Below are 27,485 nucleotides of genomic sequence, written 5' to 3'. Positions count from 1 at the left end.
GAGGGATGTCCAGGTGGAACATGGAAATTTTAGTCTATTCTCTGTGATATCTTAACAATGGGACAAAAAATTCATTTTTTTCCTGTAAGATAGCTCTAGCAGTGTTTAGTTGTCTTCAACTTCATTCAAAATGATTTTGTTAGGCTGTATTGTGACAGCTGTCACATAAAAACATTTCAAAAAAACTTTTAAAAATTGGTGAATTTTTGTGTAGCCATTTTGATATTGAAGATGGAAGAAAATATGCAAGATTTTGGCATATCATGCTTTATTATTTCAAGAAAGGTAAAAATGCAACTGAAACACAAAGTAAGATTTGTGTCGTGTATGGAGAAGGTGCTGTGACTGATTGAATGTGTCCAAAGTGGTTTGTGAAGTTTTGTGCAGGAGATTTCTCACTGGACGATGCTCCACAGTCAGGTAGACCAGTGGAAGTTGAGAGCGATCAAACTGAGTGAGACCTTAACTGCAAACAATGAACATTATACTATGCAGGAGATAGCTGACATACTCAAAATATCCACATCAATAAAAGTTCTTGGTGAAAATGAAAAATGTAGTTTTTCTATTACAGAAAAAACGAAATGGACTTTTTGGCCAACCCAATAGATGTCTTTACACTTTTGTCCAAACCCACAGAATGTACACCACCAAGAGTGCACTGTAATGTAAGCCATGGACTTTGGGTGGCATTGCGGGCTCATCCGTTGTTCCACATAGTTCGTTCAGTGGGGGATGTTGATCACGGGAAAGCCATGCATGTGAGGGGTCTATAGACAATCTCTGTATTTCCTGCTCAATTGTGCTGTTGACCCAAAAGTACTCTAAATAATAAAGTCTATTTGAAAAGCATATACGTAGCCCTGACCGGTGTGGCTCGTTGGTTGAGCTTCATCCCACAAAGCGAAACAACGCCAGGGGGATTCCCAGTCGGGCACATGCCTGGGCTGAGGACTGACTGGGGACCTCTTGCTGGCAAGAGGCAACCAATCACTGATGTTTCTCTCCCTTTCTTTCTCCCTCCCTTCCCTCTCTCTAAAAATAAATAAATGAATAAATAATCTAAATATATATGTATACATGTGCACTTTTTAAAGGAACGAAGGACCGATACATCTATAACACAATGCACCTTAAAAACATTCTACTAAGGAAAAGAAGCCAGTCACAAGCATGTTGTTAGACCCTATGTCTATGAAAGATCCAAAGAGGCCATTCATAGAAAGCAAATCTGCCGTCGCCTAGAGCTGAGGATGGCTTGAGAGGAAACGGAGAAAGTGATTAATGGGTATGGGGTTTCTTTGGGGGATGAGGAAATGTTGTAAAAGCGATTTCGGTCCTGGCTCTACAACTCTGTGAATATACTAAAAAGGATTGAATTGTACACTTGGAATAGGTGAATTGTGTGATTAGGTGAATTATATATCAATAAAGCAGTGTTTTCAAAAAGGGTAGAAAGGGCAAGCCTGGACAGTTCCACGCCCCCATCCCTCCCCCATGGCCTCTTATTCCCCGGAGGAGTGTGCGTGTGTCTGGGGCTGTAGAGTGTAAAAGGCAACGAAGGAACGTGGGCCACAGAAGGGTGTTTTGGGGAGTTCCGCTCCCATGGGAGGTCGGCACCCTAGAGTGGGGATGGGGCAGCGCCCCTGGGGATGGGGCACTTGGAGCCGAGCCCGACGGAGGTGGTCGGACCGGATCCTCAGCCAGCAGCCCCAGGCGAACCCAGCGGCCTGGCGTGGTTGCCCTCTCTGCAGCTCCGGGCAAAACTCTCTGGTCTCTGTGACTGCTCTCATGGCAAAACTTCATTCTGGGAAGACGGAGCTGCGAGCGAGGAAAACTTCTCTGACCCCATCGGGGCCTTTCTGGGGACCTCCTTTTAGATTCTTTCTCTGCACATAGCACTTGGTGCGTCCGTTAGGGAAGGGCCCTAAGAGCTGCAGAGAGAAGTTCCAAACATACGGATATATTTTCACAGGCACTAGCAACGACTGTCCAGTTTTTGCCAAAACAAAACAAAGGAGGACCCCAGGACGTGCTTGCACGGAGAAAGAGACCCTGTGAGGACTCGGAGCAGGGGGCAATCTGCCAGCCCAGGAGCGGGCCTTGGGAGGAACCAACCCTGCCACACCCTGACCCGGGACTTCCAGCCTCTCGAACTGCGAGGGAATAAATTTCTGCTCTTGCACCCCCCCTCCCCCCAAAATGTTAGTTCTTTTATATATGCAGTATTCCTTCATGTGCTCAGCAGGTGTGTCTTGAGCGTCTTGGCTGGTCGGGTCTTGTTCCAAGTGCTGCGGCTTCAGAGGAACTGGAAGCAAAGGCCCCGGGAAGGAGGGGAGGGATGGGCGCCGGGGCCGTGTGGGTGCAGGGGGGGTGGCGTGTGGGTGTGGGGCGCCCGGGCAGAATGGGCTGTGGTGCCAGGACCCAGAGCTATGAAGAAAAGGCTATGGAGCCGGCCGCTTTAGATTCACGGGCAGGGAGGGGAGCGTCGAGGACATCAGAGGACACTTGTTGACTCCCTGAAAGTCAGCAAGTCAGAAAGAAAGATGACAGGAAGAAAGACAACAGGAGGATTAGCTTGATTCGAAATGGCCTGGAAGAGGAGGCGATGGGGGGAGCCAATTACTGTTCTTCAGTTGTGACACGTGGTATTTGGTGATTGGGCTACACAATCACATTGGACTCCAAAGTTATTGTTTCCAGTCACTGCTCCCTGTTTACTTTTAAAGGCTTTCTTTCTCTTACTTGATGCATTTATTTTATTTTATTTATTTAGTTTTTAAGATCTTATTTCTTTTTAGAGAGAAGAGAAGGGAGAGAAACATCCATCGGTTGCCTCTTGAACCCTCTACTGGGGACCTGGCCAGAAACTCAGGCATGTGCCCTGATGGGGAATCGAACCAGTGACCTTTGGTTCACAGGCAGGCTGGTACTCAATCCACTGAGCCATAGTAGCCAGGGCTCTTACTTGAGTTTTAAAATTCTGATGTTTTGCTATGTGTGCCAGAGTGTTGTTCCCTTGGGTGACTTCTTCCTTAGAGAGGCATCCTTTCTATTCTTGGCAGCTCTGAAGAAAACGTCTTTCTGTTGCGTTTATTGGAAATCAGCAGTTTGCCCAGGCAGAGAGTTCTTAGATGACAAACGTCCCTCTCAGAGTTTTACAGAACTTCTGAACTTCTGTCCATCCAATGGCCAAAAAATTCAAAAGCCACCTGAACATGTATCCGCAAGGGACTGGTTAAACCAATCAGGAGATGGCTAGCCAGTGAGAGACTATCTGTAAAAAAAAAGAACAAGGAAGCTATTTCTTCACTGAGGTCTCAGAGGAAAGACCTCTAAAATATACTAATTAAAAAAATTTAAGTTGCAAAAATGGGGGGTATGCATGTATGTGCTGGTAAATGTACAAAATATCTCTGTAAGGGAGGATAAATGGTCATGGAAAAATACAATAAAATGAAAAATAAATAATTTAAATGTTTCTAGTTTTTAAAAAGTCTCTGTAAGGACACAGAAGAAACTAGAAACATTCGTTGCCCCTCTAGAGGGAAATGGTGGGGGGGCAACGGTGCTAAAGAGACTTTTAATTGTTTAAAAAAAAACTTTGACATCTACTGAATTTGAATCTTGGAGACGTTCTGTTAAAAATAGAAATAAAATATAACCCCTGTGCTCTCCTTTAATTTTACTTTAAAAGAGTAAATGGCACAACTCGAAGCACTGCAGAGCACCAGTACATGTTTTGCCTTCTCTTCCAACAGACTCCTCCATGGAGACCCCCACCCACCCCCATGCAGGGGCGGGGGGAGCCTGGGCAGCTCTCAGCCCACCCAGGCTTTTCCGTCTGTGTGCCCGCAGCACGGCCCTGCTCGTCCTTGCCATGAATGCAGACATTCACCAGGTGTAGCTTATTCTTTCCACTCTTTCATTGAACTTGACCATCTCTTTCCATGAGAGCACTCCAGTCTTTCTTCGGCCCAGGAAGATTGTCTTGTTTCCTTCCTCCTCCCTCCCCCTTCCCCTCTCCCACACCTCCATCCATTTATTGGCTCTCCTGGGTCTCTCCTGCATGCCACTTGTCTTTTCTCTCATTAATGTCCCTGTGTATTTTTTTCCCGGGAGTTCTCAGAGAATCCCATGAGCTGGTTTTCTGATTTTCTGTTTCAGTTCTCCCCTCCGGTGTTAAAGCCTTTACGGAGGATTTTGGTTGGGAAATCCTTTTTCATCCCCAAGCGTGTTCTGTATTCACAAATCATTTCCTTTTTCCAGCTGCCAGTCTTTGTTTTATCGACACAATGTTTCTCAAATATCACTGAGAATACAAAGTAAGTGCTGTTAGGTTTTGATGTTTTTAATTTAGTATTGCTAGTCTGAGTGTTCTGTTGCTCTTGGTGCTCTGTTTAACAGGCAGGGAGGGCTCTCTCAGGGACCCTGGGGCATGAACAGAACTTGGGGAGTCTCACCATGAGGAGGACGTTTAAGAAGCTCAGCCCTTGCCTGACCAGTGTGGCTCAGATGGTTGGGCGACACCCAGGAAACAGAAAGGTCCAGTTCGGTTGATTCCTGATCAGGGCATACGCCTGGTTTGCAAGTTCCTCCCTGGGTGGGGTGCACACACGAGGCAACCCATCGATGTTAACCTCGTTCTCTTTCTCCCTGCCTTCCCCTTTCTCTAAAAATAAGTAAATAAAATCTTGTTTTTAAAAAGCAGCAGCAGCAGCTCAGCCCTGACCCTGGGATATGCACTTGGGAGAGTCACCACAGCAACACTTAAGGGGCTCAGGCAGAGACCTCAGGGTCTGGGGTAGGTCCGGGTAACCGCTTTGAAACACTGTCCTTACCGTCCCCTCCCCCCACCAGGGCAGCCCTGATTCCCCGTATGTGACACTGGGAAGCACCCCTGGCCCCTTCCCCTCCCCAGCAGTCACTTTTGACCCTTCGCCCGCTCCGTGTGCCTCAGGCAGGGGATTGGCTCCGGGGCTGCACGGAAGCTCCTGGAGAAGCCAGGTGGGTTTGTCACGGTTGCTCTTGCTGGCTCTTGCCCTCCCCATGTGGGGAACAAGCCACTGCCCCTTCCCACAGGGCAGTTCTGACCTTGGAGAGGGGGTTATGGTCCCCCCAGAACTTCTTTTCGGGCATCGAGAGCTTCTTGGGCAGTTCTTGGTCCACGGCCAGGGGGTTGAGGGGTCCCAGCATCCGGTCCTGCCGCATCTCCAACTTCGGCCGCCTGAAGAGGCCAAAGGCCGCGACCAGGGCCGCCCAAGGCAGCTTACTGGGGTGGTGTGTGTCCTCAGCGGCCATGACCAAGGGTGGCCGCACGTTGCATTCCTGGGGCGCTGTCTTCCCATCCTCGTCTGGGTATTTTGGGGAGCTCGGGGCGCACTGTGGCTGGGAGGCCATCTCCGAGCCTCACCTGCCGGTGGACATCACCGGGCCTGGCTGCAAACGGCGGCACCTCGCGCCACGCCCCCGCGCCCAGCCCTTGGATCCGACACGCCCCTCCCCACCCCCAGGCGCCCAGTGATCTTCCTGCCTCCTCTCCTGGCAGAATAGTTACCCCCAGAAAAATGGGCTTCCGGTTCTGAGCACAGAAGGAACGACACCATGCATGTGAAACCTGTGACCCCATCCTCACGACCTTGCTTTGCGTCTTCCTAGCTCCCTCTCCCGGGGGAATCTCCGTGTGTCCTCTGCCCCTGTAGGGGCTCCCCCCGCCAGCCCACTTCTGTCAACAACAGAGGAACGGCAAGTTAGAGAAAAGGCCCTGGGTGAATTAAGGCGCAGCTATAAAGTGGGTGCACACCTATACGTGAAGGCATAAGGGAAACATAGGGCGCCATGCCAATGAAAGTAACAACAAAATGCAAAACGTCAGGGCTTCTCAGGTAGCACTCCCATCACCAGATCCAGGCTGGGGGCAAGGGGTCTAATCTTTCTGTGATGTTACTTTCATAGTGTACGAAACCGCTACTTTACTTTTGTCCCAAGTTTCATCAGTGCAGATGAGGCAGCCTCAGAGCCCGGGGGTGGGGCGGTGCGTACTCTCCCACTTTGGTCTCGGTGCCTCAGATACATTGCTGACATCTACCCGGAGAGGCCCAACACCTGTCAGGAGGCACAGTGCAGCCCCCTGGGCTCCTGGCTGCCACCTCAGCTGCCAGAGGGAGGGAAAACTGCAGGAGTGGAAAGGAAAGGATGGCCTCTCTTTCGTACAGGTTCTTAGAAAAATGCACTGTCCTCATCTGGAATTGGCTTTCTTCATAACAAAACCAGAGAAAAGTCTTCACTTTTCTTTTTTTTTTTTTCTTTACAGATTTTATTTATTTATTTTTAGAGAGAATTCCAGGAAGGGAGGGAGAAAGAGAGGGAGAGAAACGTCAATGTGTGGTTGCCTTTAGTATGCCCCCAACTGGGGACCTGGCATGCACCCCAGGCACGTGCCGTGACTGGAAATCGAACCAGTGACCCTTTGGTTTGCAGGCTCAAACCACTGAGCCACCCCAGCCAGGGCAAGTCTTCACTTTTCATTGCTTTTTTTTCAGTTTCAGGAAATAAAAAACCAAGAAGGAAATAGAAAAAATCCATTTTAATTACAATGTACAGTCTCAGTTTTTTCCTTTACAATAACTGAAGTTAAAAATAGAAACCAATGTCTGCAACCTTCCAAGGCAACCTTTGAAATGTCAAGGTTCAAAAAATTATTTTACAGCATGGATTTACATATAAATACATCTGTACAGTGTATTGACTGAGCAATCAATGGGCTTCCATCATGGAGGAGATCTGGTTTGGGGACAGGCCAGGGCAGGATCCTGTTACTGCCTCCTTAGTGGAAGACATTTTAGCCTGGAAAAGGAAGTAAAAGAAAGAAGAAAAGTTAGACTGCACTGGAAAACCCGACAGCTCGGTTTTATCAACACTCCTCTGTGCTACAACACTGGGGTGTAGGGTCTTTTTCATCGCCGCTGGCTTCCTCCCCCTGACTCCTGGGACTGGCTATTCGTTCAGAGAAGCATTAAGTTAGATGCTTACCATACTCTGTTTGAAAGGAAACAAAACCAAAACTCCAAAAACATGACAAGAGTTTCTATACATATATACAACCTTGGCTTACGGAAGGCCTTTAAAGGACAAAAGTTTGTAAAACATACCAACCAAAAAAGTGGTAAACTTGAGTGCACCAAAAATGAAAGCTTCTGTACCACAGAGACGGTTAAATTCATACGATAGGTACCACGCTAAAACACAAAGGATTAATACGCATAATTACTGTGTTTTAATTCCTAAAGAACAGTGAAACATACCCAATACCAGTAAAACAGTCTAGCAGAAACCAGAACACTACACAAGGGATGTGAGCAAGCCGTCCACAAAAGAGAGCCCAGCAAAGGCTCAGACACGTCGGAAACGGGGCTCAACTTCACCGACAATCCAGGAAATGCAGATACAAAGGAGGGGCCCTTCTTCATGCCTCACATTGGCAAACATTTTTATACCACTTATATTTGATATAATAAGATTCTTTCAAAATTTAACTGATACAGCCACTTTTAGAAACAACTGGGCAGTACTTATTCATTCTAAGTGTTCATACTCTATGCTACATACAAAATGATGTATGTTAAAGACGGGTAACAAAATGTGCGTGTATATATTTATGTATATGTGGTTGTGCAAAAAATTCCTGAAAGCGACACATGAAGCTGACGGCAGAGGTTACTGTGGAAACAGGAAGTTTGGGGACTTGGTCAAGGCCCACTTTAAATTTTACCTACAAGGTAGGGATTTTCACAATGAATAGATTGGCCTATTACTTAGGCAATTAAAAATTAACTTTTTAAAAGTCCTATTTAATATGCACGTTTACCATTTCTGATATTTGCCTCGAGCAAACACACCGAGGTTTTCACGAGCCTTGGAAAGGCTCCCGTGTCCCCCACGGCCTACCGTCTCAGCAGCTCCTGGGGCGACGCGTCTGTGGCCCCTTCTTCACTCTGGCTGTCGCTGCTGTCACTGCTCTCAGAAGTGCTACTTTTCTCTGATTTTTTATTCTTTTGCTTGCCTTTGTGTTTGTGCTTCCGGTGTTTCTTTTTCTTAAGAAAGAAAAGAAAAGAAGTCGCTGGCACACACACGGCACACATGCACACAGGTGTCCCCCCCACCCCAGTGCACTATGAGGACAGGCTAAGGAGGCGCCTGACCGCTGGAGTCACTCAAAACCATGAGCGAACCCTGTGCAGTGAGCTCTTGCCTAGTATGGGACAGACCAGGAACACACAGCTGTGCACTCTCCACCGTGCACCCACCGCCGAACAGATCCGCCACGAACACGCATGACAGAGCCACGCAGATGTGGGCCAGATGCTGCCTCAATACTTAGCCCCCATCTGATCCAAGGTGACCACTGCCACTTCCTGTGAACCTGACCGGTCCATTTTATTGGGCACATGTGAGAAACTACACATCAGGATGGCAAACACCCTGGAAATGCACAAAGAAGAAGCTGGTAGAAAGTCAGAAGAGCAGGTACACTAGTAAGAAACAAATGACTCCAGTTTTTGAACATGTCAGCACCCACTTTCTTCCTCTCACTGCAAGAGACCTTTCCTCGTCTTCTATGCTCAGGAACCCTTTCTTCTGACACCGGTAAAGGGGCTGTTTCCAACCGACTCCACTACTGCCCAGACCAGTTTGGGTGCCCCCACTAATACTGACTGAATTAAAAGCCTGTGCCTAACTGAAGAGACATGGATGATGAGACGAGGGAGGTCAACAGCCAACACACACACCACTCACTCAGGTTTCCTTGACTTCAAATGCTAAGTTACAGACCAACATCTCTAAGTAACGATGGCAAGTAGTTGAGAGATGTTCAAAACACCACCTTCGTTTAATGTTGAGTGAGTAATCAAATAAAACTGTTTTACTATTTAATCCTCAACCATTACTCTAAGATACTTAAATGTCCTTTTCCCTTCTTTTTAATGTTTATGATTTTTTTAAAAAATTAAGTACAACTGAACAAATGAAAATATTCTGTCAGAAAGAGAAACAAAGTTTCTGAAAATTGAGGGTTTACATTGGAATGTCTGGTCCACACTTCTGCCAAGGTGTCAAAAACCCATGTGCCTCCCCCATCTTGGCCATGAGACACTGTCTTCAATGGGACTTATGTGTGACACCTGGTGTATGTCAGGATGACGGAAGCAGGAGCGACAGACCCCACACACTGACCCCAGGACACCCAGACATCACTCACCTTCTCTCTCTTCCGTCTGTGCTCTTTCTTGGTCTTGTGTTTCTCTTTGTTCTTTTTATGTTTCTCTTTTAGAGGAGCCTCAAGTTTCTGACGAGCATCTGAAACACAGATGCAATCAACACACCGATTACACAGGGAAATCAAGGTCAAATTCTTGACTTGGGAACCTGCCTTAGATGGCATGTTTAGCATTAAGGCAGGGCTTCTACCGTGCCTCACCGCTGTACGAATACACTAGCCTGTCACGATTAGCTCTGGATTTAGAAACTGCCAGAAACGCCAACCAATATTCTGCCAGATGAAGGTAAAGTCAGAGTACAATCCTCAAAAGGCTTTTGTCATTTAACATCCTCAGGTAGGCTCAGAGTCAGAACCCCAGCTCTGTTGCCAGCTCTGTGGTCTTCGGCACCTTGCTCAACCTCTTTAAGCCCCGGCTTCCCCTTTCATAAAACAGGGAGGAGAAGAACCCTGTCTTCTTAGGGACATGGAGAGGGTTAGATGGAACCATGAACACGCATCCCATAGCCTGGATCTGGCACATAAAAGTCAGCTACTCTTGCATCGTTCTCCCTTTACAAAAGCACATTCGGTATGGATTTGTCTTGTAAGTGGAAACACTAAAAAAAAATAACATCAGAGCAACATGATACATGTAATCATTAAAATGACAAGTTGCAGGCACCTAAATTTCCACCTCCAAATTCTGACCAAAATGTTTTCACAGGTCATTCATTTCTGAGCACCCGAGCCAGCAGAAATTCCCAACAGTAGAAGCAGAGCTGTAAATCACTAAATCGCCCCTTCCCACCGAGAGAAAAGCCCCGAGGTGTCTCAGAAGCGTGGACACTGGGCAAACCCAGCTGCGAGGGTCTGCGGTCTTCTAGTCCTGTAGTCGGGCAGGTTCCAGAAGCGGACCCCCTCAAACTTTCTTTTTAACGCTAGTTTCTGGAGAACCATTTTCCCTCAATAATCCACAGGCAAAATTAAGTTATTAACTATTCTAAGGATATCAAGGGTGGTCTGGAAAATGGACATAAATAACTTAGCTTTCAAGGGCTAACACACTCATCTTAAGCTTAAGATTTGAACAAGTAAAACAAACAAGAAATATATGCACTGCAATTTTTCAAAACTTCACACTATTAACTCCTCTCTGCTTATCACCTCTTTGAAGGCTGGGCTAATTAACTAAAACAATGTTTATATATGTGAGCACTATAGGAAACTATGAACTAGATAACAATGATCTATTATTCATGTACTTGAGCATGTTAACCCAGCCTTCAAAGAGAGGAAAAGCCCGCCTGAGCGTTCGAACATGAGATGTCAGCCTGAGGGGGCACTGACTCGCGGGCGCGGCCAGCAGTGTGGTGGCGGCGGGGGGTGGGCTGGGGGAGGCGGAAGAGGGTATAAGGGGGAAAAATGGTAACAGAAAAAATACAATAAGAATACAGGAAATTAGCCCTGGCTGGTGTAGCTCAGTGGATTGAGCACGGGCCTGAGAACCAGACGATCGCGGTTCGATTCCCAGTCAGGGCACATGCCTGGGTTGTAGGCCAGTTCCCGGTAGGGCCCAGTTCCCGGCAGGGGCCAGTTCCCAGCAGGGGATGCACGAGAAGCAACCATACATTGATGTTTCTCTTCCTCTCTCCTTCCCTTCCCCTCTAACGATAAATAAATAAATATTAAAAAAAAAGAATATAGGAAATTATATAATTTTTTAAATAATAATTTATAACAAGATGGCACTAAACAGAAGTCATTAACAGCCACTGGAGGAGGAAGATGGGCTATATTTACTTCTGAAAAAAATTGTTTTATTTGCTACATTAGTCCAAGTGTAAAAAGTCTTAGAACACTCTACTCCCTGTGGTTCCTTTCCCATCTTTGTGTCCTAGATTTTTATTTTTTTATTTCTATAAGTGACAACATTTGAGATACACAGGCCTCTCCTATAACTATCTGAAAGGTAAAAAGAAAAAAAAAAAGCCCTGACTGGTATAGCTCAGTTGGTTGGGTGTCGTCCCCCAAAATGAAAGTCACCAGTTCTATTCCCAGTCAGGGCACAAGCCTAGGTTTTGGGTTTGGTCTTGGTCGGGGTGTGTACGAGCAGCAACCAATCAATGTTTCTCTCTCAAATCACTGTTTCTCTCCCTCTCTTTCTCCCTCCCTTGCCCTCCCTCTAAAAATAAAGTTAAAAACAGAAAAAGAAAAGGGTTTCTGAGGCTGTAAAGCAGCAACTGTCATTAAGGCACTGGGTGGAATAACAGGTGTGAACATGTGGCTGAGAACAGACAAACCGGAAGCAAATGGACATGTTTGGGGGCCTCGTGCTAGGTTAGACGGGTGGGTGTGACACACAGCTCTCAGATCTTGGAGACACCCTGGTGCCAGTGCAAAACGGGGAACCATGGGAGCTCTCGACTCACTGGGGCAGAAGACGGGGGGCAGCCGCGGGCCGAACTCCTCTCTCTCATCAATCTGCATCTTCTGTATCACCAAGGAAGGTACAGGCCCCGGGGGGGCTGGCTCACTGGCTGGAAACAAAGAGGGGATTATTTTCATGTATTTGCCAAATATTTGAGTCTTCAACTAATGTCTGTCACCACCAGATAACACATGTGCTTTCCTTTGCCATTCTGCTCAATCATCCCGGCTCACACCAGGTGCTAAGGACACAGGTGCAGTGAACTCGTGGACTTGACCTCTGACCTCATGGGCGCTGGGGCTGGGAAGTCAGTCGCACAGGGCACCTGCAATCAAATGCACCACTGTCGGTAACACGGGGGTGTATGGCAGGCACTCCTGATCCCCTACTGCCACCTGAAGGGCAGAAAAGTGTCCTCGAAGAAGGGCCAGCTGAGAAAAATAACATTTACAAACAGAGACGTAAGACTACGTTCCAGCTCAGAAATCTTAATTTCACTCAAAATGAATTGTCAATGAGGAAAAAACCTGACATAAAGAAATTGTCATGTTCACACTAATAATCTCATTTTTCAAAAAACAGATGATTATGTTTTCAGATGGAAGAGAGAAAAATAGAAAAGGTCTGGAAAAGTAAGCATCAAAAAAATTTATAATGGTTATCTCTGAGAAGTAGGGTTCCAAGGGACTTCAGCTTTCTATATTTTTATACCTTTGAAATTCAAGTATATATGACTTTGTAATAAAATATAAATTGCATTACATATAAATATAAAATATAAAAAAGAGGCTGACACCCTGGCTGGTGTAGCTCAGTGGATTGAGCCCAGGCCTGCAAACCAAAAGATTGAGGTTTGATTCCCAGTCAGGGCACATGCCTGGGTTGCAGGCCAGTCAGCAGGGGACGCACCAGAGGCAACCATACATTGATATTCTCTCCTTCCCCTCTAAAGATAAATAAATAAATAAATAAAATAGGCTGACATTTGCAATCACCCAAGAACAAATATTTTATACCACTAGGTAACTTTTTGGTTAGAGGCCCTCAAAAACTACACCCGAGTCCACCGCAGACTGATGGGGCAGGCAGACCACCCTAAGACTGAGGTGGGAAGTCTTATCTACCTACCCAAGCATCTGAAAAGTCTTCCACCCTTGCACGCGCAAGACAGCCTCCTTTCCTGTGGCAAAACCCACACTGGGGTCAACAGAACAAGCAGGACAAGCTGCCATCCAAGTGCCAGACTCACAGTAACGAGGACAGACCCACTGCACCGAGTGCTGGTTGGTCCAGAGCGCACAGTGTGTCCTGTGGAGAGGAGGCTGGAGGAGCCCCTGTATTCATGACTAAATATTTCCAGTAAGCCTGGCACCTCATTATCAACCAGGTTTAGGGGGGAAACCTATTTTTAAACAAAATTTTTAATACTTTTAAAGTCCTCTCAACTAGGATAAGTAGGAAAATCAGTATGATGAAACACAGCTAGCCTAAAAAGACGAGGTATACCAGAGATTTATCCTAGACAGACAAAACAGAACTCTGGTCTACCCCAGCAAAAATGTAAAAGATTAAAATACCACTTGTATGCTAATTATCTGGGTTTAAAATCACACACTAAACAGAGGAGAAGCTGCCCTACAGACATCATTGTTTCTTTCTTGAGATCCCAAAGTCTGAAACACCGACGTACTGCCTGCCACAGATGACGTTTCCGCCATGTCAGCCTCCTGGGAACTTTTGAAGTCGGCCTCCCCGGTACCTTCCTCATCATCCTCACTGTCACCCTGCTCATCCTCAGAGGATGAGGACTTTTCTTCAGAGGAGCTGGCGAAGATGGCCTTGAACAGGTCCATGGACGGGCGGCTATCTTCTCCCGCAGTCGTCTGTGAATCCACTCCTTTGTTTACCGGCTGCATTAACAGTGAAGTAAGAGTCAAGAACGAAGAGGCAAGGGTCCAAGGAACCAAATGGTCCAGAACACACACACACACACATATTCATGTTTATATTCATGTACATGGTCTCCACACCCACACAGTGCCTACTAAACCAGTATCACACACAGCACTTATTTCTGTAGTGCTTCTGATTCAGCAACGGCAGAATATGCTGAATGGAAGCAGCAGCTGAAATCTCTCATGGAGACGGGTCATCAATCAGAACGGCAGAGAAAAAATGAAGCAGGAGATAGCACAGTGTCTCTGTCCTAGTCCCAAGAGTCTATCTGAGCCTTCAGAGGTCCAATATTAAAGGTGCTGAAGACAGTCATAAAAATGCTGAAGAGAAAGCTGGGCCCTCCATACCATGGGGAGGTGGACAGGAACACACTGACAAAATGGCCACAGAACTTTTTTGTACAACTACACATCACTCTTCCTAAAAGAAGCCAGATGTGAACATTCATACTAACCAAATAAAGAGCCAGTAACTTCGTACACACTCAGTTCAATAAGCACAAAGCAAAGGAATGAAGAAGACGAGGCTCCCACCCACTCACCACCGGGTGGACACTGGGCAGTCGAATGTGCAAAGCAGCATGGGAGAGCCCCAGGACTGGCCCGGGTCACATCCACGTCAGCCCTTTCATCTCACCACTGGACGACCCAGTCAGAGACGGGAGGCCCGAAAGTGGATCCTACCCAGCTCTCCCCGCTCAGGCAGGGACCACTGCCCTGCACCCACCACCTCCACGGAGCAACATCACAAAGACCCACGTGAGGAGAACTGGCAACAGACAGTGGTATTTGTGGCTTTAAAGTAAACTCTTTTCACAGAAAAAAAATTAAAGAGGAAAAGTATACCATTCCCCACTAAAAATAACCAGGGCACACTGGAGAAAGGACTAATTCTAGAGCCGGAACTGAGGAATAGGAAGAGAAGCCCAGAAACCTCACTGTGCCAGAAAGCCAGGCCACGCTCAGAGAGTACGAGGGATATTTCAAAAGTGTAAAAAGCCAAGTTGAAGGGGCTCCAAGTAGCCAAACTAGTACAGGTAGAGCACCAAAATAAATAATGACAGCACCCAATTTATCCCTTTGAATAAGATATGAGAAAAGAAATAGTTTCATGAGAAACAGGGTATTTATATTTCAAAGCTCCTAAATACTTATTAAAAATAATTAAGTGCCCCAACCATGTGGCTCAGTTGGCTGGGTGCTGTTCCACAAAGTGAAAGGTTGCCGATTCAATTTCCAGTCAGGGCAGCTGTCTGGGTTGCAGGCTCAGCTCCCTGTTGGGGTGTACGCAAGAGTCAACTGACTGATGTTTCTCTCACATTCTCTCTTACGTTACATTGATGTTTCTCCCTCTCTTACTAAAAAGAGATCCCCTTTCCCCTCTCTAAAAATAAATAAGTAAAATCTTTTAGTAAAAACCCACTTTAAAGATAATAAATTAGATAGGTTAAAACGGTACTATGCAAATGATCAGGGATGAAAAGTGATACTACATAACGATAAAAGAGTCAATTCACCAAAAAGATATAATAATCCTAAAGGAGTATGTAATAAATAAGAGGGTTTCAAAATACCTGAAACAAAAACCACTTTGGACTACAGTTTGACAGTTTCTTATAAAGTTAAATCTATAAGTATAGATTATCCAGCATTCTCATTACTAGGTATTTACCCTAGAGAAATAGAATCTTTTGTCCACATTAAAAAGCTGCAAACAGCCCTGGCTGGTGTAGCTCAGTGGATTGAGCTCGGGCCTGCGAACCAAAGGATTGCAGTTCGATTCCCAGTCAGGGCACATGCCTGGGTTGCAGGCCAGTTGCCAGCAGGGGATGCAGGTGAGGCAACCATACACTGATATTTCTCTTCCTCTTTCCTTCCCTTCCCCTCTAAAGATAAATAAATAAAACAAAAATTTTAAAAAGTTTTTTTAAAAAGCTGCAAACAACCAAATGTTCTCAAAGAGTACATTTTACTGTACTCTTGGTTGGTACTCATAACTTCACTGTAGTTGCTTGTAACAACCCAACAAACTGTGGCACACCCACACAAGAAAACAGTATTCTGCAATAAAACGAATGACTTATTTCTACATGCAAAATACTAATAAGTCTCAAAGGCATCATGCCAAGTGAAAGAAGCTAGTCTCAAAGGACTATTGTGTATATTGTCTGATTCCATTTATCCAACATTCTGGAAAGAGCAAAACCACAGAGGTGACAGGGGTTTGCGGTGAAGAGATGGCATGCCTACAGAGAAACAGCATGGGGAAGTTTTTGGTGATGATGTACCACCACTATGCATCCTGACTGTGGTAGTGATTATACAAACCTATATATGTGTAAAAACCACTGAACTGTACCTTTAATGCAGGTTAAATTTAACTGCAGATTAATTTTAAAAGTAAAATTGTAAAATTTTAATAAAGCTAGTAGAAATAAAACCAACTTTTTATTAAGTTTAACTTATAACTCTTAAAGCAGTGATTTAAAAAAAACCAAAAACTAATAATGTTTTCTCTATATTCTCCACAAAAGAGAATACTTGTTATTTGGAAAAGTATATTTCCCAATACAAATACAGAGAACTTATACCCTCTCCTCAAATGATATAAGCTAAGATTCAAATTTTTGGACCATAAAGCAGGTGTTGGCAAACCAACTCGCTGCCTGTTTTCGCAAATAAGTTTTATTGGAACTAAGATGTATGCAATTGTTTTCATGTTGCCTGTGGTTCCTTTCACATTCAACAGCAGGGGTCAACAGTTGCAATAGAGACTACGGCCCACACAGCCTTTAATATTTGATGTCTGGCCCTCCACAGAAAGAGTGTGCCAACCCCTTCTGACCACAGAGAAAGGTGAAGGTCACAGCTGGCCTGGCAAAGAGAAGCGGGAGGCCCCGAGTACCTTATCTGAGAGTGATTCCTTCGCATGTTCTTCCTCTGTGTTGACTAACGGACCGGACTCTTGTTTAAGCGGACCAACTTTCGATCTAGCCAAACTTAAGAATTCACTAATGGAATCCTCCTTCTTTTCTTGTTTGGATGTATCCCATCTGGATGGTTTTCTGGATTCTAAGAAGTAGGACATAGACATACCATTAGAATTAGCACGCAAACAAACGAGTTCTTTATGACAGCTCTTTAACTCATTCAAGAACATCAGTGGGCCTACTACAGGCCAGGCACTGTGCATCACAGTGCTAGGGATGTGGCGGGTGCTGGGGCAGAGTACCAGCCCCCGTCTGAACCATTACCCCATGAGCCAAGGCATCCACATGAGCAATCTCTGAATGGAGGGAGAGTCTGCACTACGTGAATCCTTAGGATTCGATGACCCTTTATTTCAGTCTTCCAGCAGACTGGGCGCTGGGACCACGCTCAGCACATGGGCCTGAGGAGGCCCTACTTACTGTCGGGACCTTGATGCTGCGGCACTTTTTCACTCGGTGCCCGAGTTGTAGGCAAGGAGGCTGTCTCCGGGAGTGTCAGAAAGTTGAACACTGAGTATTTGTCACGTTTCACTCTCGGTAAGCCAACCAAAGTCGAACTGGGGGTTGAAAAAATGAATATAATTTTAATAACAACTATAAGAATAAAATACAAAAAAGAAAACTGTACTTGAACAAGAGTTAAATAAAATTTTTTTTAAAAAGAATAAAATCCAATTCCTACAAAGCTTTCCATTTCACGTTCTTCATCAGTAGCTCTTTTACTTGGCTAAAAAGATCCCCTAAGACATTTTCACTAGTCAAAGCAGTGTAGGAATTTATAATAGGTGACTTTAGTACCCATTAATTTTTCCTGATTATAGTAAGCTACAATTTAACTTTGAAGATGGGTTTCCATTAAGGAAAAGTTCCACTGCTAAAAATACAGTTGACCCCAAACAACACAGGTTTGAACTGCACAGGTCCACTAATACAGCGATTTTTGTCAATAAATACCATAAATGTATTTTCCTTATGATTTCCTTGACATTTTATTCAGATTTTACTTATTTATTTTTAGACTGAGGGAAAGGGAGGGAAAAAGAGAGGGAGAGAAACATCAATGTGGGGTTGTCTCTGGTATGCCCCTCACCAGGGACCTGGCCCGCAATCCAGGCATGTGCACTGACTGGGAATCGAACCAGGGACCCTTTAGTACTCAGGCCAGTACTCAATCCACTGAACCACACCAGCCAGGGCTGATTTCCTTAACATGTTATTTGCTCTAGCTTACTTTACTGTAAGAATACAGTATGTAATACATATATCATACAAAATAATGTGTTGACTATTTATGTTATCCATAAGGCTTCTGGCCAACAGTAGTTACGTTTGGGGTGAGTCAAAGTTATACATGGCCCTGGCCGGTGTGGCTCAGTTGGTTGGAGCATTGTCCCATACACCAAGTGGTGGCAGGTTCAATCCCCAGTCAGGGCACATAATACTCCGGTTGCAGGTTTAACCCCTGACTGGGGCATGTACAATAAGGCAACCAATCGATGTTTCTCTCTCTCTTTTTCTTTCTTTCTCTCCCTTCCTTTCTCACTAAAGGCCATAAAAAAAAAATCCTTGGGTGAGGATTAAAAAAAAAGTTATACATGGACTTTTGCCTGCACAGAGAGTCAGAACCCCTAACTGGCACATTCTTCAGGGTCAACTGCATACCTAAACCTTCTGACAAAGTCTCTGATTAAACTGTTTATGCTTTCTTGTGGTATTTATAATCAAATAAGAAGGTACTAAACTTTTATAAAGAATTAGAAAACAAATAACATTTCGAATGCAAACTGTGTGGATCATTGAAAAGGTGGCAAATTGGACAAGCATTAACTTTTTATAGCTTGACATACATACCTAAGTTTCGTACCTTCATTATGGAATGCTTGCTCTCTGGACATTGGTTTTGTTTTTAGTGACAAATTAATAGGAGTTAAAAAATCTACACAATTTGCAACTCACATATTTATAAGTAAGTTCATATAGAAAAAGGGAATTTGTATGAGTAAGAAGAAAATTAGCTCTAACATAGGGAATAGGTACGACAGAAACGCAGATTTATCCAACTTACTCTGGATAAGGGTCGGGGACATTAAACCTCCGACACAGAAGCTTGTCAGGGTGCCATTCAAATGTGTCTCGGGTGAGCTTCCCAAACATCTTCATCTTCACGGCCGACTGCTTGTCACTGACATCATTCTGGAACAAGACATCCACTCTGTTTCATCACGTGGTCATACAACTGACCTGACTGCTCTTTCCATTGAAAAGTTTTCAATCTTTCAAAACTACAAAACCCACTTACGCTACATTTTTGCTAAAGAATACTGGAAGTTAAAGCATAAAAATAACTTCTAATTCTATAATACCATGTCTATTTTGATCTTTTCACGGAGGGATTTAAAATATTTGGCTCTGCAAATTTTAAAATACTGGGGTTCTTCAGTGCTTTAATTTAAAAAAGCACCAGGTAGGGACAGGATGGCTACAGACCTCTTGGTCCCGAGGAACTTCCACCTGGTCTGAGTCATCTTCCTCCTTCGCGTGAGTGAACCTGGAGGACAAGGTCGAATGGGAGGACGCATACAGCAGGGCTGCCCGAGCGAACTCGTCCCGTTCGCGGCCTCGCTCCCACTCTGTCATACTGGGATCCAGACAATGTTCCAGAGCGTCTGCAGTGCACAGAACAAGAAACCGCTTCACTCTTAGAAAAAGCACAGGGCTTACAGGAGAGCATCTGGTGGTACCACTGTGTCTCTGTTGATTTCACCGGAGCAGCCAAAGTGTCCTGGTTTTTAAGAGCACAACGGGGAGGTACTTGGCAGGTAATAGTGCTCGTTCCCTCACAGTGATGCTTCTTTTGAATTCCATTGGATGTATCAGAGAAAAACATTTGGGAACAAATGCTTGATTAAATCTTTCAAATGAAGAAATTGTGACCACTCCCAGACAATGGTAAGTTCACCCCAACTACATTCCTAAGTTTTGGCAGAAAAACACTCCTTTCTCTACTTCTTTTTAATCTAACAAATAAAGGGGTGGCATCTGGAGTCGTAGCAGGGAGTCCAAGTACATGAAGATCCACGTGGGGAAACCAGCCCCTCCAATCTGCCACCTCTCACAAGGACGCTGCGTGTACCTGCCAGCCCTCTCCCCCGCTTGCCGTATCTGTTGACTTCAGAGATCACACAGCGATCTTTCCCCGTGTAATGGTTCAACAGTCAACCCTCTCTCCGCAAGTCAAATGTTAGACTATGATTTAGGGCTGAACGGTTAGGACCTTAAGATAAAGTGGGAGATGACCTTGTTCTCTTGGTGTGAAATGTATCACTCTCAGAAGTCAAGCATTTGCAGACGGTCAACAGTCTGTAATTTAGCATTAGCCGCCACCCCGGCATGTTCTCTAACAAAACAGCTATCTTTGGGACCTGAGATATGCAGAAACACAAGCTAATTGTTCTCGCTTTCTAAGGTCAAGAGCCGGGGCCTGAAATCTCTGCGCTGTTCAGAGCAGGACAAAGCAAACACTGGCAGAGCGGGGTGCTTCAACTTTAAGTCTGGGACTAGGGTCGGAACCCTGCCAGCAGCTGAGGTATGGGAGACCCAGGCTTCGCACTCACCTTTCTGACCCCGTTTCATATTTGCTAAAAACTTTTCGTATCGTTTTTGTTTTTCTGGATCTTTGGCAAAAGGTTTGAAGTTGCTGGCCTTTGTGCTGGCTGCCCCACCACCCGATGCCAGGTGCCAGGAGCAGTGTGCGCCGTCGGGAGAGGGGGGCCGGGCTCTGCTGCCCGAGGCATTCAGCGCCAGGCTCTGGGCTTTGAGTTGGGCTGCTCTAAGGTCGGTCGTCTGCTTCATTTCCTTGATTCTCTCTTTATCTTTCTGGGACAGAAATTCTAACACTGAAGTAGCTGAACCTAAATAAAAACAGTAATAGGAGAGATGAAAAGTATCATTAACACAAATATATTTACATTTCTCTGTACATACACTTTTAATATCACAAATTTATGTAACTGCAGTTACATAAACATTACATGTAATGTTTCGTATTATCTCTATAAACTAGACAGTAATAAAATAATAAGACTCCTAATTTACAGTTGGTAAAAATGGAGCTCAGTACTTGGATATTTATCAGGCCAGTGAGTGGCAGTCCCAGAACGTGGAAACTGACACCCTGATCTGCGCCGCTGCCCTGCAGCCGTCCTGCCCTGCTGCCGTCCTGCCCAGCACAGGGACAGGCACAGCTACCACCACTCACTCCCTCACGTCTCAAACTCCCACTCGGCGCTCCCTGCCTGCGGGACGCTGGCTTGGGGCTGGGAGGACATTGCAGACAAGGTCCTGCTCTCACTAATGAGGGAGAAGGACATTAAAGAAGCCAAAAATCAGCCCTGGCTGGTGTGGCTCAGTGGATTGAGCAAAGCAAGGGGTCGCTGGTTCAAGTTCCAGTCAGGACACATGCCTGGGTTGTGGGCCAGGTCCCCACTAGGGGGCACGTGAGAAGCAACCACACACTGATGTTTCTCTCCCCTTCTTTCTTTCTCCCTTCTCCTCTAAAAGTAAATAAATTTTAAAACTCCAAAAAAGAAGCCAAAAATCAATACCATAGGATTATTATAAGAGGAGGAATGAGGAAAAAAATAGAGTGATGTGATTGAGGGTGACTTCAGTGAGAAGGCTGGCAATGGGGGTGGAGGGAGCGAAAAATAGCTTATGTGGTAGGTGGGGGAGGCCTGGAAGGTATCTCTAAAGACATAATATTTGAGGTAACTTATAAGAAAACGAGACTCTGGCCAAGAAGGAGGCATACACTGTGCCTCCCTGCACAACCAAAAGAAGGACAACGATAAATTCAAAAACAAAAAATAACCAGAACCACCAGAAAATTGAACGATATGGAAGTCTGACAACCAAGGAGTTAAAGAAAAAACATTCATCCAGGCTGGTAGGATGGGCGGAGAGGACTTGCAGCAAGGCTGTGGCAGGCGGACCTGGAAGTCCCACGACTGGGTGCGGATAACCTGGGAGGAACAACTGGGGAGCGAGACAGACCTCACGACCCAGGGTTCCAGCCCAGGGAAACAAAGCCTCAAAACCTCCAACTGAAAAACCCTGTGGGGGTTGAGGTAGCTGGAGAGACTCCCAACCTCACAGAGAGTTCATTGGAGAGACCCACAGGGTCCTAGGACATACACAAACCCACCCACCTTGGTGCAGGAATCGGCACCAGAAGGGCCCAATTTGCTCCTGGGTAGTGGGGGAAGTGACTGAAAGATGCAGAGAGCTGAGCACCTGGCACTGTTCCCACTGAGACCCCTCCCCCACACACAGTGCCACATCGCAAGTATTCATTGGGTTTCCCTCCCTGGTGAACACCTAAGCATCCACTTCTTACTACATAACAGTCAAGATGAGACAAAGAAATACGGCCCTACCGAAAGAACAGATCAAAGCTCCAGAAAAAATACAACTAAGTGATGTATCAATACAACCTAACAGATACACAGTTCAAAACACTGGTAATCAGGATGCTCAGAGAATTGGTTGAGTATGGTTGCAAAATAAGGAAAAAGTGAAGGCTATGAAAAGTGAAATAAAGGAAAATGTACAGGGAACACACAGTGAAAGGAAGGAAACCGGGACTCAAATCAACAGTTTGGGCCGGAAGGAAGAAATAAACATTCAACCAGAACAGAATGAAGAAACAAGAATTTAAAAAAAAAAATGAGGAGAGGCTTAGGAACCTCTAGGACAACTTTAAACACTCCAACATCCAAATTATAGGGGTACCAGAAGGGGAAGAGGAAAAGCAAGAAATTGAAAACTAATTTAACAAATAATGAAGGAGAACTTCCCCGTTCTGGCAAAGGAAATAGACTTCCAGGAAGTCCAGGAAGCTCAGAGAGTCCCAAAGAACTTGGACCCAAGGAAGCACACACCAAAGCACATCATAATCATATTATCCAAGATTAAAGATAAGGAGAGAATCTTAAAAGCAGCAAGAGAAATGGAAACAGTTACTTACAAAAAAGATCCCATAAGACTATCAGCTGATTTCTCAAAAGAAACCTTGCAGGGAAGAAGGAGCTGGAAAGAAGTATTTGAAGTCATGAAAGGCAAGGAGCTACATCCAAGATTACTCTATCCAGCAAAACTATCATTTATAATAGAAGGGCAAATAAAGTGCTTCCCAGATAAGGTCAAGTTAAAGGAGTTCATCATCACCCAGCCCTTATTATATGAAATGTTAAAGAAACTTATCTAAGAAAAACAAGAAGATCAAAACTATGAATGGTAAAATGACAACAAACTCGAAACTATCAACAACTGAACCTAAAAAAAAAAAAACCCAAAACAAAAACAAAGTAAGCAAACAACTAGAACAGGAACAGAGTCACAGAAATGAGATCGAATGAAGGATTATCAGTGGGGAGCGGGGGAGAACTGGGGAAAAGGTACAGGAAATAAGTGGCATAAATAGGTAGAAAATAGACAAGGGGAGGTTAAGAATAGTATAGGAAATGGAGAAGCCAAAGAACTTATATGTGTGACCCATGGGCATGAACTAAGGAGGGTGGGGAATGAGGGTGGGAGAGGATGTGCAGGACAGAGGGAATAAAGCGGGGCAGGGAGGGATGGGATAACAGTAATAGCATAATCAATAAAATATATTTTTAAAAAAGCAGCAAAGGATGCACGCACTTATGTGTGTCATTCTCAACAAATAATTGTATTCCCACAGTTTGGGAATACAAAAGCATGGGAAAAAAATTTCAATAGGAGAACGTCTTTCCATTTTGATTTTGTTCACTCAGATTACTGTAAATTGAATGATTTTAGTCTTCTCCATGATGCATACCTTGAACAGGTGTTTCTCCTAGTAACTCTCCCCGCTTGGAGGCATTCAGTTGGTGCCTACTATGTGTCCCCTGGTCATGCACTGCCTTTCCAGCTGACTCTGATAACACTCGAAGTAAGTGGGAGTTGTCTGAGGTTGCAGCTACCACAGGTCTGAAATAATGCACTGGCCGATAGTCCCTTGGCAATTCAGGTGGTGGATAAATCTTTAAAAAAAAGTCCAAAAATACATGCCACAAGATAATCATGTTTGATTTAACAAAGAAAATCCATTGACGCCCAACCTGAGCGTCATTAACCCCAGCCTTTCCCAGGCTAACACCCAGCAGGTAGGCAGGCAGCACTGGGAACAGAGTGTCCAGGTGCCCCGCCAACACCCATTCTGGATCTGCAGGGTCACCAGAACCACACAGCTCTAGTAGGCAGACATATTTCATACCACCCCCGCCCACTTCTTCTACACAGAGGCGCTCATGTGCATGCTTTATCTGATAAGAACTAGAACAATGAAAACAGTTAACACCGTCGGTGTACAGGCCCTCGGGCAGAACTAGCTGACTGCACATCAGAAATGGCAGAAAAGATCTGGCTGGTGTAGCTCAGTGGATTGAGCACAGGCCTACAAGCCAAAAGATTGTGGTTCGATTCCCAGTCAGGGCACATGCCTGGGTTGCAGGCCAGTATCCAGCGGGGGATGCATGAGAGGCAACCACACATTGATATCTCTCTCCCTCTCTCCTTCCCTTCCCATCTAAAGATAAATAAATAAAATCTTAAAAGAAAAAAAGAAGAAATGGTAGAAAAGCATGATCCGAGATGTAGAAAAAAGAAAAAATTTAAGTAAGTTACTTTTAAATTCAATTTTTTTCTGGTTATGTTTCAGTTCCAAATAGGAAGTTCAGACCTTATTTTTTATCTGAGGTATTTTTTAAAGCTGACTGAGCTGAAATTGAAGTATAGTATTTGAGAAACTTGGGCATTAATGATGGCAAATCAAATAAGCTAAAGAGAGTATTAGACATTTTCAAATTGTGGCACTAAATGGTCTCTCCTGCACTAGGTCTAACAAACGCATGTTTATGGTCAGTCCTATCTAAGCTGTTTCCTAGGTTTTTCCACTGTCTGAAACTCTGAGCTCCGCAACTAGCGGAGCACTGAACGCCGGGGTCGGTGCTCTCCACCCAGCTGCACACCGGGCTCACCGGAAGCTCTTAAGAGTAACGAAGCCAGCCTCCCACCCCACAAAGTTGGCAACAGTTGGAGTTTCCCAAACTTCCCAGGTGCTTGTAAGGTCCCAGGTGGTTCCCTGGGAGGGCAGCAGCTGGCACGATGAAAATCCATAAAAGAGTGGTATTACCACTTTAGGAAATCACATTTTTATCATCTTGGCCTGATCACTTTTTCTGAGAAACAGGCTTCCCGGTCGGCCAGCGAACACTCCCATGATAGTAAGACACAAAAACCCAGAGGACCACGGCAGAAAAGGGTTACGTACACAAACACCTCTTCATGCCCTCTTTCAGATTCAAAGGATGTGAGTAGAGGTGGGGGTTTAGCCACACACTTAGAAAACCTGTCCATCTGAGAAGAACTAGGGGAACACAGCCCTCTTCTGAGTCGCTCGTGCCCAGAGCCCCGCTGCAGCCAGGAGCCTCTCAGGAACCCCAGCGCCCGTCTGTCCACGTACACACTTGGCCCTACAATGTGTTTGTCTGTCTGGCACCCTCACTGAACGGGAGCTGAGTGAGGACTTTGTCGCGTTTATCCTTGAACCCTGAGTCAAATGAGGACTTCACCGTTTTTGTTTAAATTATTTATTTATTTTTAGAGAGGGGAACGGAGGGAGAAAGAAAGGGAGAGAAACTGCAATATGTCATTGCCTCTAGTGCATCCCCCCACTGGGGACCTGGCCCACAACCCAGGCCATGTGCCCACACCCGGGACTCAAACTGGCAACCCTTTGGTTCACAGGCTAACCCCCAAACCACTGAACCACACCACCAGCCAGGGCGACTTAACCATTTTTTATGCTCCCCTTTCATAAAATAAAAAACTCGAATTCTCCTTTGACGCAGTTGACATTTCTGATAATAACAGCCACTTCCGATGCACCTCACACTGCTTTGAATATATTCTGCTCACTGTAACAACACATGACCCATCACCACCAACCCAATCACGGCCACTGTGATACCTCAGGCCGCGCTGCTCCTGGCTGCCCTGTTCTGGAGACCCCCGGGCCAGGCCACAGGTGCTCAACAAGTGCTCACTGAGTCACAAACAAAAAGCCCACTACCCAGAACGGGGCAGCCCTAAACAGGGATGCCAACGAGGCAACCCTCCTGAGCTATCGGCACGTACAAATACCCGGTGATGGCCACTCAGGGGCGGGTGACCCGGAGGGGAGTCAAAGAGCAGCACGTGGCCCAGGCTGTAACAGAATTTCGTCAGGACAGGACTATCTGAAAAGCGCACAGAGGTCTCCCGAGACTTGGCTGCACTTCCGTGGCTTCCCTCTCCTCTGCCTGCCCAGGGAACCTCGCCCACATTGGTTATCTGCCTCACCGCACTGAGGCGTCAGGGCTGAGTCATTCCAGCCTTTTGAAAGTGTTCCACTTTTTCTGAAGTTACATTGTCCCTAGAGTTTTATGAATTCCACTCTCCCACCAGTTTCTAATGTAATTTTTTTAATGGAAATAACCAAAGTTTGGACTTCCAAGGTAAGCCATCAGCTGTCTTGAATACAATGTGGCCACTAACTGGCATTTCTTTCCTCAACAGTCACTGGTAACTAGGCTGGTGTTTTTGGAGACAGAATTTACTTACTATTTCAGTTGTTAATATAATCACTCAGATTACATAGCAAATATTTTAAGTACTGAACCAATAAAAAAATTTCTTACTTTCTTAGAAGATAAAGGTTTAGAAGCCAAGGAAAATCCATCCAATATTTTGCCAACGTATCGAAGATCTCTCTCTGATTCTACAAAATGACATCAGTGATTAGTTTCAGAAGCACAGATAAGAATAATACAAAAGACGTCAGCTTCTTTATCTCTAAGAACACAAATACTACACGTCACACGTGGTATCACACAGAGACAGCAGGGAATGAGGAAACTGTGACTGACTCAGGCAGTGGGGCCCACCCCGCCCTTGGCTGACTGGACTGCCCAGGACCCAAGGCCATGGCCGTCTGTGACAGGAAAAGTGCATGAGGCCCTACACTAAGGGGCACCAAAAATATAATCTGTGGAGTAAAAGATCTCAAGAAAAAACATTCAGAGAAGAAGTATGGGTAAAAGGAAAACTCATACTGTGAAACTAGGTGAAGATCCTTGGGGAGACTACCTCCCAATTTCCTCAGCAACCACCAAATAAGTACGAAAAGCAATACAACCAGATCAGCCGGTAATCTAAGCCTCATACAAATGAAAAGGTACTTTTGTCTTCCTCAAACGAAATTCTAACAAGAGATAAAGATCACTAATTCGGGAAACAAACGACCAACGCCCTCTGACTTGGAGCCAGGGTCCACTGGAGGCAGAGACAACCCCATCCGCAAAGACTTTTGATCACCAAGTACTTCCTGGGCACGGCGATTCTGTCAAAACTCCATATGCACAAACTGCATCTTCTGTAGCCAACAGCCACCTCCTCACGACCACCAATGAGCACTGGCACAGCTGACGTTCAGTCCCCAAGCTGGCCCAGCTGCCCATGACGCAGGCGGGACTGAGGCTTTCTGCCTCAAAGACAGCGGATAACTGTGCTTCCCCACAGGTCACTTCGTACCTACTCCTGCGAACTTCTGTGCCAGCTTCTGGAAGTCCCTAAGATTCTGTACGGTAATTTGTGACTAAATTTCACATTCTTGCTGTTTTGTATTCTTTTAAAATCCTGCAATTTTACTTTCATGAATTTATTCTGAAGAAATATCCAGCTAATGTACATAAAGAGCCATAAGGACATTTATTATAGCCTTATGGATCAAG

The 27,485-nt window shown here is 45.3% G+C and overlaps 2 protein-coding genes across 4 annotated transcripts in view; both read right to left on the bottom strand.

Annotated features, from left to right (window-relative positions):
* The window catches only part of WDR88 (WD repeat domain 88), a 43,378-nt gene extending 37,978 nt beyond the window's left edge, over positions 1-5,400 (bottom strand). The window contains exon 1 of the mRNA XM_037030820.1: positions 5,095-5,400. Within this exon, the coding sequence (XP_036886715.1) occupies positions 5,095-5,400 (306 nt within the window). The remainder of the gene's footprint in view (positions 1-5,094) is intronic.
* Positions 5,401-6,585: 1,185 nt separating this feature from the next.
* GPATCH1 (G-patch domain containing 1) overlaps positions 6,586-27,485 on the bottom strand; it is a 38,322-nt gene continuing 17,422 nt past the window's right edge. For all 3 annotated transcript variants that reach the window (XM_037030748.1, XM_037030747.1, XM_037030749.1), the window contains exons 9-20: positions 26,394-26,473; positions 23,492-23,696; positions 20,247-20,543; positions 19,120-19,298; positions 18,698-18,825; positions 17,053-17,189; positions 16,548-16,714; positions 13,378-13,597; positions 11,689-11,796; positions 9,260-9,357; positions 7,948-8,093; positions 6,586-6,846 (exon numbers count right to left, since the gene is read on the bottom strand). In XM_037030748.1, the coding sequence (XP_036886643.1) occupies positions 6,816-6,846; positions 7,948-8,093; positions 9,260-9,357; positions 11,689-11,796; positions 13,378-13,597; positions 16,548-16,714; positions 17,053-17,189; positions 18,698-18,825; positions 19,120-19,298; positions 20,247-20,543; positions 23,492-23,696; positions 26,394-26,473 (1,796 nt within the window). In that variant the 3' untranslated portion in view covers positions 6,586-6,815. The remainder of the gene's footprint in view (positions 6,847-7,947; positions 8,094-9,259; positions 9,358-11,688; positions 11,797-13,377; positions 13,598-16,547; positions 16,715-17,052; positions 17,190-18,697; positions 18,826-19,119; positions 19,299-20,246; positions 20,544-23,491; positions 23,697-26,393; positions 26,474-27,485) is intronic.

The sequence above is a fragment of the Sturnira hondurensis genome, unplaced genomic scaffold (genome assembly GCF_014824575.4).
Source record: "Sturnira hondurensis isolate 20B ecotype Veracruz unplaced genomic scaffold, ASM1482457v3 Scaffold0020884, whole genome shotgun sequence".
Lineage (NCBI taxonomy): Eukaryota > Metazoa > Chordata > Mammalia > Chiroptera > Phyllostomidae > Sturnira > Sturnira hondurensis.
This window is presented reverse-complemented; position numbering and strand designations above follow the sequence as displayed.